Consider the following 16143-nt stretch of genomic DNA (forward strand, 5'->3'; position numbering starts at 1 on the left):
GCACACGTCTGTATCCTGAGACACACAGTCCTACACACAGACATTCCCCTCCCCACCTCCCCCCCTTCCCTTCCCTGTCTGCCTCTCTCGCTCTGATTGCTCTTGCATGGCTCTTTGCTCTGCATGATCAGACACTGCGTTAATATTTTAGTTGTCGTTTGCCTTTGAGCCTTCTACCATCTGTGAAACTCTTTCTAGTCACAGCGTGATTATTCGATACCATACCACTGGATTAGTTTTTGTGAACTTAGTCCAGCTAACGTAGGTCAAACTAGAGGTGCCCAGGGCATGTGCACCTCTGCAGAGCTTAGTTTGAATATTTTGTTTGTGCATCAGTGTGTTTGAGATGGCGTGCATGAATCGGAGACGGGAGTTCTTCAGCCGAGAGCTGCTGTGCATGAGTTTGTTGTTGTAAATGAATGGCTTTAATTCGACTAACAGCCGAGGCAGTTAAAAAGACAAGCTATATCTTTTCGTCTTCTTCTCTATACTTTGTTGCAAAGTGCAGTGTGTTGTGTTGTGATGTGATGTGTGTCTGTGTGTGTGTGTTTCTCTCTCTCTTCCTCTCCGGCTACTGCTGCGTTTGGATTGGTTCGTTTCTTGCTACCCGTGTCCCAATTTGGTACTCTCTCTCTTCCCCTCGGCGTGCTGATTGGCCCAGGTCCCCCCTGGCCCACGGATGTCGCTCCACCCACAACAGCCCTGTGCACTCGGCCTGCAGCGCCCAGAGGCTGTCCCAGAACTTCTCTGTCTCTGTTCCCACTCTCATCTTCACTGGTATGCAGAGACAGGGAAGGGTAACGGTTTAGCCAGCCAAGGATGTTACTGTTAGTCAGAGCAACCAGGAGAGCAGTCTTAAAATATTGACACTGGCTGTTGACAGACACAGGCATGCTGTAGAAACAGAGATCTCGTAGCAACGTTTTGTGACAAAGAAGAGAAATGGGCTCTTGTCCGGACTTACCGGTGTGAGGTATTAAAAAGGCATGGACAACCCCCAACCCCCTCTCCCCCTGACCTACCCAAAACCCACAGAGTCATGATACAACAAGCCCCATATGCCCCAGCCTCTACTATTTCAGCGGTCCTCCTGTACTGTGTGTACTTTAGACACTTAACTCCGATCCAGCGTGGTAGATCATCTGCATTTTCCGGTGGTTTCTTGAAGGATAGGAGAGGGGGATCTTTTTGCCCTAAAGAAGGGTCTGCGATATCCATATGGCCACAGTGGCCTGGTCTGGCTTCACCCTACTGGGACACATGCTTCTGTTCATCCTCCCTCTTGTGTTCACTGATCCACCCCTTCTTTTTGTGTGCGCTTTCTTTCTGTTTTTTGCCACAATGCTTTTTTCGTCTTGATTTGTTACCTTGGTTGATTGTTTGTTTTTTGTGTACAGTACATTTTTGTTTTTATGTTTTTTTTTTTTTACTTCATACAGTTGTCTTTTTGTTTTGCAGCCCAGCCAACTGTAGCACCTCAAACACATGTCAGATACGGCAAACAAGTCACACATACCCTAAAACTATATACCTAACCTCACAACTACACAACTACACACACACACACACACACACACACACACACACACACACACACACACAGAGGGCGAGGTGGTGGTGACTGACGTGTGCATGTGTGTATATGTATATATGTGTGTGTTCTCCCCTGGCAGGCCGGTGTTCAGTGAGGACCTCCCCTCATCCTCTGGCCCCACCACCCCTTTCAGAGCCCTCCCCACCTCCTCCTCCCCTCCCCCCTTCTCTCCCTCCGGCTCCAAGCCATGCAGCCGCCAGTCCTCCTCATCAGACACTGAACTCAGTCTGACGCCCAAGACGGGTAAGATGCCCACCCCCACAGCCCCTCCCCCCCATCATCCCTCCCAACCACACACACCTTGTTTACCAAATCTCACTGTGGTGCTGCTCCCTGGTTGTGGTTGTCCAACCTATGATTTCCAGTCTCATACATTTTTCACACTTTGTATATATTATTTTTTTTACGTGGCGTGTATTCTTGGTTTGCTCCAGCCTCCCACCATTTCGTCAGTGGCCTCATGTGTCTTCATCAGAGCTATATTGGCTTTTGTTTGGCCCAACACCATTGTATATGAATGCTTGTGTATTACTACACTCTGTCGCTAGGGCTTTTCTCGTTAAACCTGCACGCTGGTAGGGACGTGTGCACGCCAGTGAGTCCTTATCCTGAAAAGGAGGTTCAGCATGCTCTTGCAACCCCCAGTCTAGGCTAAAATGCTTTCATATTGTAATTGCCAAAACACAACGGGATGGCAGTGAATCAGAAGAAATGCTTCTACTGATACCAGGCAACGCAATGTGATATTCTTATTGTATTATCGAACGGAACCGCGCCCCCCAATAAAAGCTAGCAATTCTGTACAGTCGCTGTAGTAAGAAGACACACTGGGTCTCTAATGGTTTATTCCCCTCCACACCTAGAAGCACTGTGTCTCAAAAGGGCCCATTGTCAATCTGTCACTTCATCATTAGCAGCACTTATGGTTAATGATTGGAGAAAGGGACGCTTGCTCAAACTTTGTTCCCAAGGACAACCTGTCAACACATTAACCCAGTTCAGCCTCAAACGCCAATACAGTGCCTGCTGAATAAGGAAAGGACCCCCATACACATACACTTTATCTACCGCCATCATTTCCAGAAGGCATATCCAGCAGCCCCGACTGCCCCTCTTTTGTTCTGCTTCCGGAATGATTCTCGCCCTTGTGAACTTGTGACTCTATTTTCCCCCTTCTCTGTTTCTTCCTTAGCCTCTTGCTTTTCATCTCTCCTTCCCTTTCTATTCTATAATTTCCTCTGCTTGCTCACAACATTTCTTAACTCTATCTGCATATCTCTATTATCTCCTGTGTCCTTTCTCATCTTCTCACCTCCCCTGTCTTTAGACCCCCCCCCCCCCCTTTTTTTTTTCTTCCTATCCCCTCCTCACAATTCCTCTCCCTTTGTATTCTCCTTCTCTCATTTCCGTTTCTCTCCTTTGCTCACTTTCCATCAGTCTCTTTGCTGAGAAAGAGCGTGTCCTTCAGTGAGGACCTGCAGCTGGCATCCTCCGGTACAGTAGGACCGCTGTGTGCGTCAAGCCATCACAACCCAATTGCACATTTTGAAAAGAGTTCCTTGTTGCAGTGCAATAATCAATACCTCTAACAAGGAGGGTGGCTGAAAAAGAGGATTAATAATGTGATGATTTGCAACTTTATTGGTGTGAACTCTATGGTTCGGGAGTAGCGACACTAACCCACTCCTGTCCTGTTGCTCTGCCCCTGACGTGAATCTAATCTATACTACAAACAATCTGACCTGGAATCCTACTGACACGTCTCTACTCCCGGCATGATGTGGTTGGATGCGTTTTGTTAGGCATGTCCAGATCTTAGGCATATTTTATACTATATCTTTAGGCAGTGTAGAAGAATGCAGGGAGGGTAGACTAGTCGATAGACAAAGATATTTATTGGTACAAGCATAGGAACACTAACATCGACGATCTTACATGCATGAATTTTCTAAAAGAGTTCCTGTAAGCAGTGTCATAGTCAGCTGCGCTTTGTGTGTGAGGTGATTGAAGTGGCTCTCTTGTGTGATCAGGAATGGGAAGTGGGGGCAGTGCTGGGAAGGAGGCGGGGCCTCTGAAGACGCTCCTCAGACAACAAACGCAGACGGCTCTGGAACAGAGGGTATGACACACACGCACGCACGCACACACACACACACACACACACACACACACACACACACACACACACACACACACACACACACACACACACACACACACACACACACACACACATAGGGAGTGATGATTCTGCCCATGACATTTCCTTAATTGTAATGGGATTACCATATGATACACTGTTATCCACAGAATCAAGCACGGCTATTTAAGACGACTACTTAATCTGTGCTCAACTGCAAACTCACTAATAGTTCTGAAATTCTTATATGGACAGAGATTGTGCGACTGTGCGTGGGCGAATGTGTGTGCATCTACATTAAGAGCGAATAATCCCTATTTTTCTGTCCTCTCAATCATTGGTGCTACTCAGGGAGCGTCCTCCTCTGGTTTGTTATTAAACACTGCGGTATGTCTCGGCAGACACACTGCTGTGAACATTCTCTGATTCTCTCTCTCTCTCTCTCTTGCCACTTGTCCCCCTTACATCTTCACCGGCTGACAGCCACACACAGTCACGCTCAACTCCTCAGCCCTCCCTCTTTCCCTGGGTGTTTGTAGATCCAAGATGGGCGTGGGGGTTGAGCAACATGGCAACACGTAACCTTTTGCTTCCTGGTTGCTTTGCACCCCACCTCACTCCAAAAGATCCACAAACCTTTTAATTGGGGTGGTTGGGAGTTAGAAGTTGGTCCCCTCAGCTTGGGAGGGGTGTAAGTGTGTGTGTGTGTTGTGTATGCTTTTGTTGAATGCCTTCCTCTACTTGACGGAACTAATTTAACACTCTTTTGGGTGCCTCCCTGTCAACAATGCTTACCAGCACGCTTATCATTTCACCATTGTCTTTTCTTCCCAAGTCTAACAACGACAGTAGCTATAGGCTTCCTGGCACAAATGGTAACTCTGGAGAGAAAGGAGGACTACTGTAGTTCTACCTTCTCTCAACCTGCTTGATCCAGGCAGTTCATACTGTATAAATACATCCATACACTTGCATGGCTAAAAAACCCACAAACGAGTTATTCCTCAGACAGCTGTCTGGTTCTTTGCAGTCCTAGATGTTTATTACTTGGAGTGCATAGAAACCAGTCCTGGATGTTTTTAACTTGGAGTGCATAGAAACGCATCTCGGGCTTCATTCATAAAAAGTTATTGAATTTATGCTTAAACTTAATGTTAAGATGATTCCTCATGATACACTTAGCCTGACTCATACAAAACACTTGAGAGGCAGTGCCACGATTTCGTTACTTTTTCGGTTTTGAATGCGCCAATGAAGTTGACATTGCACCCAGTGTGGATAATATGTGCAAAGAAGTTCTCTTCCTTGTGTATTTTTGTTTGCATTTTGTATGCTGCAAGCTTCTCTGTCAAACTTGTGACGCAACCAAGGTCACATACTGACACTGTATACCTCGTATCACATTCATATTAACATAACGTCATCCAAAATAACAGAATGTTTTGCCGCATGTGAATGTGCCTCAAAATCCAGTAAATGAAGAGAATGAGGAATGTCTTAATTATCTGTGTACTCAAAGCATGTAAAGCACTTGTTGCAGCTCATCTAACAGTGTGTTTAAAAACATAGCTATTGCTCGCTCCTGGACAGTTGATGAGCAAGTTGAGCATGCATAGCCACATATCATATATGATCATAATCTATGATCAGCACCAGATTCTGAATGTTTACCTCGCCATACAACGTATACACTGCACACTGAACGGTAACCGGAGAACCTGCCGCTTTTCCGACTCGCCGCGGTTTAGTGCATTTTAGTTTTACTTCACCTTTATTTAAATTGCATTGAATTGAGAGAGAGGATAGTTGTTTAGAGTTTACACTAGATGAAGTACGAATGCTAAAGTAAGTATAAACACCAAAGTACCGAAACAATGTAATTCATTAGTAAGCAATATTCTGAAATATCATTGGTACTATCATTGGTATTCACATACATTCATCATTATCTAGCTGACCATTTAATTGATCACTTTGGAAATGAACTATAACATATGTGGGTTTGACATACTATACTGATGAAGACAGCATGTTAGCATAACGATGAAGACATTGAAACTTTCTCTCCACTTGGTTGGTAAACCGGCGAGTTCTCCGTTATTCCACTGAACAGGCTGTACGCCTATACAAAACGAGATGGGGAAATAGAAGTGACTTAAAAACAACCCACGTAGTTATACTAAAGATGAAATGTGATCTTAAGACCATTTTATGAATGAGGCCCCTGGACATGGTTTATATATTCCCAACTCTCCTTGTCTTCTGTGTGAATGCATGGACTTGTCTTGCACATCTGACTGGAGATGATAGACCAGCTGCCCCATTAGCATGAAAGTCTGAATTCTGGAACTCAGCCAGGACCAGGAGCCAGTTGCACCACCTCACACTAAAGGTGGCCTTACACTAGCCGATAATCGGGCATTTTTGACGCTCGGGGGGTGCCCGTCTCAATCGGGCACCCCCTGCGCGCGATCGGGATCGGCCCGATCAACATCAAGAATGTTTGATATTTGCTCGGCCCCGCTCCGATTATCCTGTAGTGTGTGGTGCTGTCAGATTTCAAATGCCCGATTATCGGCTAGTGTAAGGCCACCTTAAGTTCAAACTTAGCCTACTTATAGCTCTTAAATGACTTAAGTCAAGCCATTTAAGCTATAACTAGGCTAAGTTTGAGTCAAGCCATTTATTTCTTCAGTTTCAGTCCGTACCCTTCATATCTCTTTTTTAATGCTTTAGTTCCAGGTTACACTTTTCCCATTTGATAAACTTAGGCTACAGTGGAGCAAGTGGAGTAGTCTTGGTTGCATGGGAATGTTCAGTAGTACCATTCCACTCAACCCTTGATGCACGTGGGCCTTTTTCCTCATTTAGGGATAATGTAACTCCACCTTGCTCTTAATCATACAGCATTGCTGATTTTGTTTTGCATTTTGACAAGACAAAATGACTTAATTTGTATATTGTATTTGACATGCTTGTAGATCTAAGACATTGGTGTTCAAGTGACTAGACACTTTGTTTTTCAAATAGACAAAGGACATTGGCTGGAGCCTACTCACTTTTGAGCCTTAAGGAACATTTTTCAACATTTTCCACACCTCCAAAACCGATAAAAGATACATCCCAAAAAAGCTTTTTTCTGTCTTTTTTCCCCAACGAGTTAGATGTGTATTAGGCTGGTGAACTATACTAGTAAATTAGCACACACATATGACATTCAAAATAGCTATTCAATCAACACAAATGAAAAACAACATGAGAACAGATGTGTTGGGCTTAGGTATTCTGCCAATGTAATGTCGGTTGTCATGAAATATGCCAGAGAATTAGATGAACTCCTGTTCTCTGAAGAAACCCCTTTTAGGCAGGGAGACAGAGTAGATCTCTGCTAAAGCACTGATGTTGACCCCTTACAATAATATGATATGAATATATAATATGTGGTGTTGGACATTTCTGTCTACAGGAATTCCCCTTCTTCACCTTGACATCATTTCCGCCTGGCTTCCTCGTTCATGTCGGTGGAGTGGTCAGCGCTCGCTCCGTCAAACTGCTGGACCGCATACACAACCCTGGTGAGTCAACGCAAACAACACAGCCTCACTAGGTGGCTGGTCCATTTACCTAGGAGGTCTGGAGCAAGTGAAAGTTGTTCCTAGTTCCACATTCAATGTACAGTAGCACATAAATTATCTGTCTGGAGCAAGTGAAAGTTGTTCCTAGTTCCACATTCAATGTACAGTAGCACATAAATTATCTGTCTGGAGCAAGTGAAAGTTGTTCCTAGTTCCACATTCAATGTACAGTAGCACATAAATTATCTGTCTGGAGCAAGTGAAAGTTGTTCCTAGTTCCACATTCAATGTACAGTAGCACATAAATTATCTGTCTGGAGCAGTTGAAAGTTGTTCCTAGTTCCACATTCAATGTAGCACCTAAATTATCTGTCTGGCAAAAAACAGTTGGCACTGCTGTAGCAGAAAACTATAATTTTTGGACAGTATAGTTTGGAAGTAGACATGGGCAACTTCCACCGCATGTGACCGACTAGCATTTATTTATGTCGTCACTCAACTGTATGTGCCATTGTGCCATTATGTGGTATAGCTGTCTTTTGTGTCAAATATTGCATACTATGGTGCTGCCCTCTGGAGGTCAGGTGTGGTAGGAGTGCATGGCTCTGGTTCGCTGCTGCTTCTGCTGTGTTGTGTCATTGGCTGCAGGTGGTGCTCTGATGAGGTCCTACATGTGGTGTCTCTAAATGCCTTTTCCAGTGGAATGCCATAATATTGCTGGATAATAACTGTGCCTAAATTGCCAGCATAGGCAGTGGAGAGCCATTCCCACATTGCCCCTTTATGTGTAAATGCCATCATGTCACTGTTCCCACATTAGATGAATGTTTGTAACAGGTATAATATGTAATGCTTGGCATTTGAGGATGATTAAAACATGTAATTGGGATGAAAAAAATAACATACCAATTCTGCAGGCTCGCAGACTGACTAATTTAACTCTGCTATGAACACAAAGCACAAAGTGCTACTTGTATAACACCTGGAAATGCAAACTTGCATCGTAGTTACTCCATGAAAGTAAAAAATATCTTATGGACCAGTAGTATGAGGCATTTTGTCAACAATTTTGCAACAACAGTATGCTCACATAACTACTGTAACGGTTTCCTTATGATGCTACCGGTAAACGGATGCTTTTCATTCCCAATCCAGCTGCAGAAGAACATTTGTGGTAATAAGTCATGGTAGAGAGTTTGGTGGTGTGAAATGTACCGGCATTTTAAATCTGCGCCACTACCACTTCAGAGTGAACATTTCCAACAGATTACTGGCTTTATATGTGAGTGGGAAATGGGTTTTAGTGTCTACTGCGGCCCTGTTTGGTACAGTAGGGTTCATCATTCCTGTCTTGAAATCCAACTGTTGCTATTATTATTCAGGCTTTTATTAAAGACTTCCATTAAAGCTAGCAGGACATTTTCATGTGACGTTAAGCGCTTGTCTTGAGCAAGAATTAGGAGTTAGCTCAGTAACATTTGCATGATAATAGACTAAACACTGATACACAACAATCCCCCATACCTGGACAACAGACAAAAGTACCCATTAATAGGTTGTCATGCTCTTGAGACCATATTTTATGGAGAATGCTGTGAAGGGGTTGTGCTGATGGATGGGCTGGGTTCAAATGAGCAGGGTTTTTTTCAGGGATGAACAGTGATGGCCACTGAAAATCAGTTCATTCTGTGCCCATTCTTCTCCCTGAGATCCATGGATTTGACCAAAAGTATGGCCTCTGCTGCCTTCTTTTTAACCCACACACTCCTGTTTCTCTTGCATAGTTGCCACTCCCTAATCCCAAATGGCAGGTTTGGCTAGTTACCACTCCGTGATGTGTATATACAATCTACAACAGTTTTAGGATAATTTACGATTCCGTCCGTATCAGTACATAACTCGGACGGCGCTGAGTCGACTCTAGTGGACTTCGCACCGTTCGGCACGGAGGCTCGCTCGCCTGCGGGCTGCGGCTCGCTCGGCGGTGTTTCTCGACGATGCTCAAGTCCGCTCGAGACGGCGCGCCTCCGTCGTTCTGTTTTTTGCCCTGGGACGACAAATGCAACCTTAATCCTAATAATTTGCGATGCATTTAGATAAGATAAATAAACGGCGTCGTGACGGGTTTCGATCCTGAGGCGCTGGGATTGGAAGTCTAATGCTTAATGTTTACATGTCACGGTGCCATCTGGTATTACAGGGTTTGGGGAGTTATTTTCCTCGCAATGTGTAAGGTCAAGTTTAGTCGCTTGTCTGCCACACTTTTCAGCCGTGAGGTCTTATTTTGAAGAGCCCAAAAGCTGATTCAGCAAACTGGAAGTAAAAATATTTCATTTCCGGGGCAGCCGCTAGTTACTTTCGCTTTCATCAGAAGCGCTCATATAGTAACCGCAAGGTTGCGGGGATTTTTTATTGAGCTCCTAAAACATTGATGTTCTGTATGATCACCTCAATCTGAGAAAAACGCTGCTAAAGATCGTCTCTAAAGATAGTGTGGACGGGGACAAAATATTCAATGTCGTCACAAAGCGGGAGCAAAGCGTTGCCAGGCGACGGAGACGCCAAGAACAGCTAAATATTAGACTGGCGGTTCTGGATTAATATTAATAACCTAATAAGTCGTCCAGTGTTAAACTTGGCGATATGTGACTTTTAATAAAACTCCAATGTCGTCTTTAGCAGAAAAGGACTAAGGTTGTCCGCTCATGTGAGAGGCACTTCTGCGTGCGTCACACAAGGGTGTGTCTGACCAATCGGAGGTAGGCAGGGTGTTTCTAAGGGCGTGTGTTTTCGTAACACAGTCATAGAATGTATATACAGTACACCTCCCTAATGGCAGGTTTGGCTCACAGAGACCCCCCCCATAGAGTATATAAAAGGATAGAGACTGAACTGGCGCGAAGCTCCGCCCCCCCCAGCTATTCATGTCAGTGGAAGTTGCTCAGTGGCGTTTTGAAGCACCCGGAAGACTGCCGGAAGTCCCTCCTCCGGACACGTTGGAGTGATGGTCCTACGTCACGACACAATGTTAAAGCCCAGCTGCACGGGGTTTCCCGGTCATGAATCCACGGGTCCGCCTGTAGTCCCTCTTCCTACCACTAGGGCCCAGAGCTTCAACGTTGAATAGCCTCACTGGCCCCTTGACGCTTGACCCCCCCCCCCAACCAGAGAGCAGCCCTTGATTGATTGATTGATTGAAGAATTTATTAACAGTTTGCAGAATTACAGTACATTTCAAGCACAAACTCAATACAAAGGCTGTTAACTGTGAGTGGACGACCCAATTAAGCATTACACTTGTTTCCAATAGGGTCCACCATGTTCAAATCATCAAAACATTTAGAGACGTACAAATAGAAACTTCTATAGACAGAACAGAAATTCATCATAAAGGAGGTAAAAAGGGAAAAGAAACATATACAGTGAGGGAAAAAAAGGGGTGGGCGGTGGGGGGGATTCACGTGCTGTGTGGCCGCGACCGTCTCTTGTGTTGTCCTTGCGTTCGTGTTTGAGGGATTCCGATTTTACAGGGGCCAGTTTCGAATTGCAGCCGTCCGTACTCCGTAGGTGCCCTTTGAGAGCGGTTTTGAAGGAGTCAAGGGATTCGCATGTCTTAATGACAGTTGGTAGGGCGTTCCACATTTTGGTGGCATAGGAGCGAAAAGAATTTAGTCCCTTGTTTGTGCCGAATCTGGGTTGTACATGGTTCGTTGCACTCCCTCTGGTGTTGTGGGTGTGGACTTCGTTAACATTAAGGAATTATCTAGACAGGTACATGGGTATCTTGGTGGTGTATCGAATCTTGTGGACCAGACCCATTGCAAGATGCTGTACTCTGTCGTCGACCCTAAGCCATTCCAGCCTGTCGAAGTGGGCAGGGGTGAGGTGGGTTCGGGGGGCGAGGTCAAGTAGGAGCCTGACCAGTTTGTTTTGGGAAGTCTGGAGCCTGGTTTTAAGGGCCTTTGAGGTGCTGTGGTACCAGGAGGTGCATGCATAGTCAAAGAAACCCTGTACAAGGGCTCCTGTTAAGGTCTTCAAGGTGTTTTTGTTGACCAGTGAGGAGATCCTGTAAAGGAATCTTGTTCTATGGTTGACCTTTTTGATTACGTTGGTGGCCATTTTATCACCGGAAAGATTAGCCTCCAGGATGGAACCTAGGTAGGTAATTTCATCTTTACGTGTGATAACATTGTCACCCACTCTAACCAAGAAGCCATTTGCCTTGCTGAGATTACTATTAGAGCCAAAGAGAATGGATTCAGTTTTTCCCAGGTGTAAAGATAGTTTGTTATCAGCGAGCCAGGTGCAGATTCTACCGAGTTCAGAGCTGAGGGCCTTTTCAACCTGCAGTTTGTTCCTGTCCGAGACTAGCAGTGCCGAGTCATCTGCGAACAGGAACAAGTTGCAGTCACAAGCTGAAGTCATGTCGTTAACATATATTAGGAACAGTAAAGGTCCCAGTATGCTCCCTTGTGGAACGCCACAGCTCACTGGGAGGGGGGGGGGCAGTGTTCCATTCACCTCCACCATCTGTTCTCTCCCCTCCAGGTAGGATTGCATCCAGCTCACTGATGTGCTATCGAAACCAATTGCCTTTAGCTTGTTAACCAGTATGGAGTGGTTCACGGTGTCAAAAGCCTTTTGGAGGTCCAGCATGACCATGCCGCAGTATTTGCCAGCATCCACCTCATGTTTGATGTGGTCGCTCAAATAGAGAAGGCATGTGTCAGTGGAGTGGGACGTTCTGAAGCCAGATTGGAACTCGTACATTAATTTATTAGTGGCAAGATACTTTTCAACCTGTTCATAGACTATTTTTTCCATCACTTTCGAGATGGAGCTAAGAATAGAAATAGGGCGGTAGTTGCCGGGGTCTAATTTACTCCCTTTCTTGTGCAAGGGGGTTACTTTGGCCAGTTTGAAATATTGGGGGACCTGTCCCTGTTTGATGGAGAGGTTTACTATGTGGGTGATGATTGGAGCTATAGAGATGGCTGAGTCTCTGAGAAATTTGGAGGGAATATTGTCATGGCCTGTGGCCTTGTGGGGTTGGAGGGCACTCAGTTTCTTAATTACCTCATCAGTTGTTACCATAACTAGTTTAAAATCGTCTTTACAAACACCTAGGTTTCTGTAGAAGGTTGTAATGTGCTCTACACCAAAGAGCCCAGAGTGGGAGGGCAGTTTGTTAACCAGAGTTGTTGCTATGTTTGTAAAGAAGATATTCAAGTAGTTGGCCACATCAAGGTTGTCAGTGATGAGAGTGTTGTCCGATTTGATGTTTATGTTTGAAAACCTGGTTTTTAGTTTCTGACCGCTGCCTAGTTGATTGTTTAGTAGCTTCCAGAGCTCACAAGGATTGTTTTTGTTTTCCTGTGCTTTATCATTGATGAAGTTACTTTTAGCTGATTTGGTCATGGCAGTTACACTGTTTCTTAGCTTGATTCGTTGGGTATTTAGGTTGTTCAAACGAGCTTGGCGAACACTGTCGAAGCGCTTGGCTAGCTTTGACTTGCATTTTAGAAATTCAGAGCATTTTTTGTCTCTGGCTTTCATTGCAGCCAGTATGTCCGAATTCATCCATGGTTCCGAGCGGGTTTTGCCCCTGGTGGTTCTCAAAGGAGCCATGTTGTTCAGTACTGATGTATATTTGGTTTTGAAGCCAAGCCAAGCTTCTTCGACAAGTGTGCTTTTAAGCTCATCGGACCAATCCAGACTCTCCAATACTTGGTTAAAGACCTCACTAGAGTAGGTTTTGAGGTCCCTTGATATGACTGTTTTGTGGCAGTCCTTGCTCCTCCTTGTTGCTGTCTTGCATTGATTGTGTCAGCCATAGAATAACATGAGTGTAGACTCATGCATGCTCCTTCTATCCCCCTTAGTAGTATATAGCTTTTTTTCCCTCGCTCAGGCTTTCTTAAAGCCTGTATATTTTATTTGTTCTCATCTCTTTCCCTTTCCTTTCTGTTTGTTTTCTGTTTGTTTTTTAGATTCAGTCAGTAGGCCTGACTGTCTTCACGTAGTGACCTTACTTTATGAGTGCTGTCGTCCTGTAGCGTTGTGCTCGTTTGTTAGTCTGTCTGTTCTTTTCTTCTTCTCTTTTCTCTGTACTAACGGTGTGTTCTGGCACAGCCTTGGGTAACACACGCTCATACAAACTGCTAGACTGGAATAGTGTCACCGCAGGTATTCCCCCCCCCCCTCTTCCAAGATTATTTTAATTTATTTTTTATTTTTGTATTGCTCTCATCCTGAAGAGACGGCAGCTCAGTGAAATGGGGGTTGGGGGGCTATACACAGTCAGAAAGCAAACAAGTGAGCGGGGCTTTCCCTTTCTCAGCCCTCAGTGGTAGTACATCCACTAAGAAACCTCAATACGACGTGGCGGACGCTTGGCTTAATCGCTGAACATTGTTCGATTCAGTGAGCTGCCATTCTCCTCTTGCTGATCCATGTGTGTGTGAGCGATGTGCTGAGCTGAAGTGGAGCATGCGCTGTTGTGTCCCCCCCGCCCCATCCTGCTTGCAGACGCATCTAAACTCTACCCCCCACCTGCACTGCAGCTATCACCTGACACCTGCTGCCCCCACCCAAGAGCTGTCCCTAAAACGCTTTCACCCTCCAAACATCTGCATCGTGATCCAAAGTTTATCCTGCCTAGACCAGAGAAGGTTTAGGAGGTTTACGCTCTTACAAGAAGAGCCACACTAACCAGGATGTACATCCCTGACTCACACACGTATTTATACTGGAGGGAGAGAGACGGAGAGAATGGTGTACATTAGAGTTGGGCGGTGTTTTTCAAACCGTCAAAAAGTCCCTCAAAACATGGTTTAATTGGGTGATTAAAGGAATACTTCAATACCCGGTGAAGTATTCCTTTAAAACAAAAACACATTTTATGGGGCTAGACACGGCTGATCTACAAAGTTCCTGCAGTACCACACAGCACCGCAAACTCAAACTGCATTTCCAGGACCCTAGTTGATGTCTTGAGTCTTAATTCCTTGAAATGTAGGTTAGAACACTAAATCACTGAACAGAAGGTTGAACAGTACCCTTTACAACAGACGTGTCTGTTAACGACCGTCTTGATGTTCTCCATCCAAAGGTTTTCTGCATCCAGACACGCTATATTTAACAACTTGATGGATACTACTGCAACGCTTAATTATGCGTTATGCCGCAAAAGAAAGAGGCGCGGCCTTTGCGCTTAGAGGCAGGCCCACGGCCGTCTTGAGTGACAGGCTGTCAGCCAGGCAGACACCGCTGTTAAGAACACAAGCACAATGCGTTTTAACAGAATAGCGTTACTTCGTATTTTAACGCGTTTTTAATAGAATATAGTTGTTACTTCGTATTTTAACGCGAATAGTAACGCCAAAGTGATTTCTTGATTTCCTCGTATGAGAAGCATTGGTTGGAACATGGAAGTGACATTACACAAGCTTCCGTTTTTAATGTGTATTAGTTTTAATATATTAGTTCGTATTTTAACTCTTGGGATATTTCAATAACATGCTAAGGTAGCCTACCTCAATTCAGAATTTGAGCCACGGACCACCATTTGATGAGATTTAGACCCCAAACGTACAATTTTGTCCACAATTCCATGCTGTATTGATGTGGTACCATAGGAGAGAGACACAAACGTTGATCAATAATAACAGTATAACACTCTTGAGTGAAAGATCTATATAAGGGTCCATTTGCTTACCAACTCTCCATCATTTACTGTAGCTGGGAACCACCTGAAACCCAATACGAACGCTATTCTGTTAAAAAGTGCATCGTGCTTGTGTTCTTAACAGCAGGCTGCCTGCCTGCCTGGCCTGGCTGACAGCCTGTCACTCAAGACGGCCGTGGGCCTGCCTCTAAGCGCAAAGGCCGTGCCTCCTTGTTCTTTTGCGGCAGGATCCATAATCAAGCTACTGCAACAGGTTGAACCATGTTGTACTACCTACTATGTCTCTGATCAAAGATAAAAATGTAATCCACAATGGAAACAAGATTGTCCTTTGAAATACAACTTGACATATGAATATGCGTCATAGTTTAATCCATTTTGAACTTCATATTGCATCTCTCAGCAATGCTAATGTTGCTAATTGTATATGCTCTGCTGCTGTTCTAGTGCAACTGAAGCATGGCTCTAGAAGCATGGCTCTAGACTAGCCGTAACCTCGCTCTATATGCTCTGCTGCTGTTCTAGTGAAACTGAAGCATGGCTCTAGAAGCATGGCTCTAGACTAGCCGTAACCTCGCTCTATATGCTCTGCTGCTGTTCTAGTGAAACTGAAGCATGGGCTCTAGAAGCATGGCTCTAGACGTAACCTTGCATCACCACATTTTCCACCTCGGAGGAAAGCTTGGTATTCGTTTCCAAACCGTGTGATCCGGTCTCGGCCATGGAAAATGGAAAAAACTGTGGTTCAGATTAGCTGGTTCCGTTATTTTTGGTGCTGCTTTGTTTTTGTTCTCCCAATCCCCATGCTGAATCGAGTATAACTACTAGTCTCGCCAGTCGCTACGAGTTGGAATAGAAGATGGATATACCAAACAAACTATTCCTATAAGCTAAACTACGCTGCATCAAGGGCTTTAGTGGGTAGGCCCTAAAATTATGATGCACTTGATCGCGGGGAATTATTTTGCGTAATTCAGGTTCCGGTTTGGTGGTTCCGGCCTGATGACTACAAACCAGTGACTACAAGATGTTTTCCGCGCCCGACCGGATCAGAAATCCGAAAATGGTATTGATCGCAGGCTAGACTTGCCGTAGGTTCTACCGTAAAGAACCCTAAGGGGCTTGTATGAAATAATATGACTGTTTT

General features: G+C 44.8%; 1 protein-coding gene across 6 annotated transcripts in view; it reads left to right on the top strand.

The window, feature by feature from the left end:
• c2cd5 (C2 calcium dependent domain containing 5) overlaps positions 1 to 16143 on the top strand; it is a 39684-nt gene that overhangs the window by 4057 nt on the left and 19484 nt on the right. For 3 of the 6 annotated variants that reach the window (XM_079501336.1, XM_079501335.1, XM_079501340.1), the window contains exons 8-11: positions 1674 to 1837; positions 3032 to 3088; positions 3625 to 3713; positions 7201 to 7309. In XM_079501336.1, the coding sequence (XP_079357462.1) occupies positions 1674 to 1837; positions 3032 to 3088; positions 3625 to 3713; positions 7201 to 7309 (419 nt within the window). The remainder of the gene's footprint in view (positions 1 to 1673; positions 1838 to 3031; positions 3089 to 3624; positions 3714 to 7200; positions 7310 to 16143) is intronic. The other 3 variants (XM_079501337.1, XM_079501338.1, XM_079501339.1) reach the window with 1 other exon arrangement.

The sequence above is a fragment of the Electrona antarctica genome (assembly GCF_951216825.1).
Source record: "Electrona antarctica genome assembly, chromosome: 5".
Classification (NCBI taxonomy): domain Eukaryota; kingdom Metazoa; phylum Chordata; class Actinopteri; order Myctophiformes; family Myctophidae; genus Electrona; species Electrona antarctica.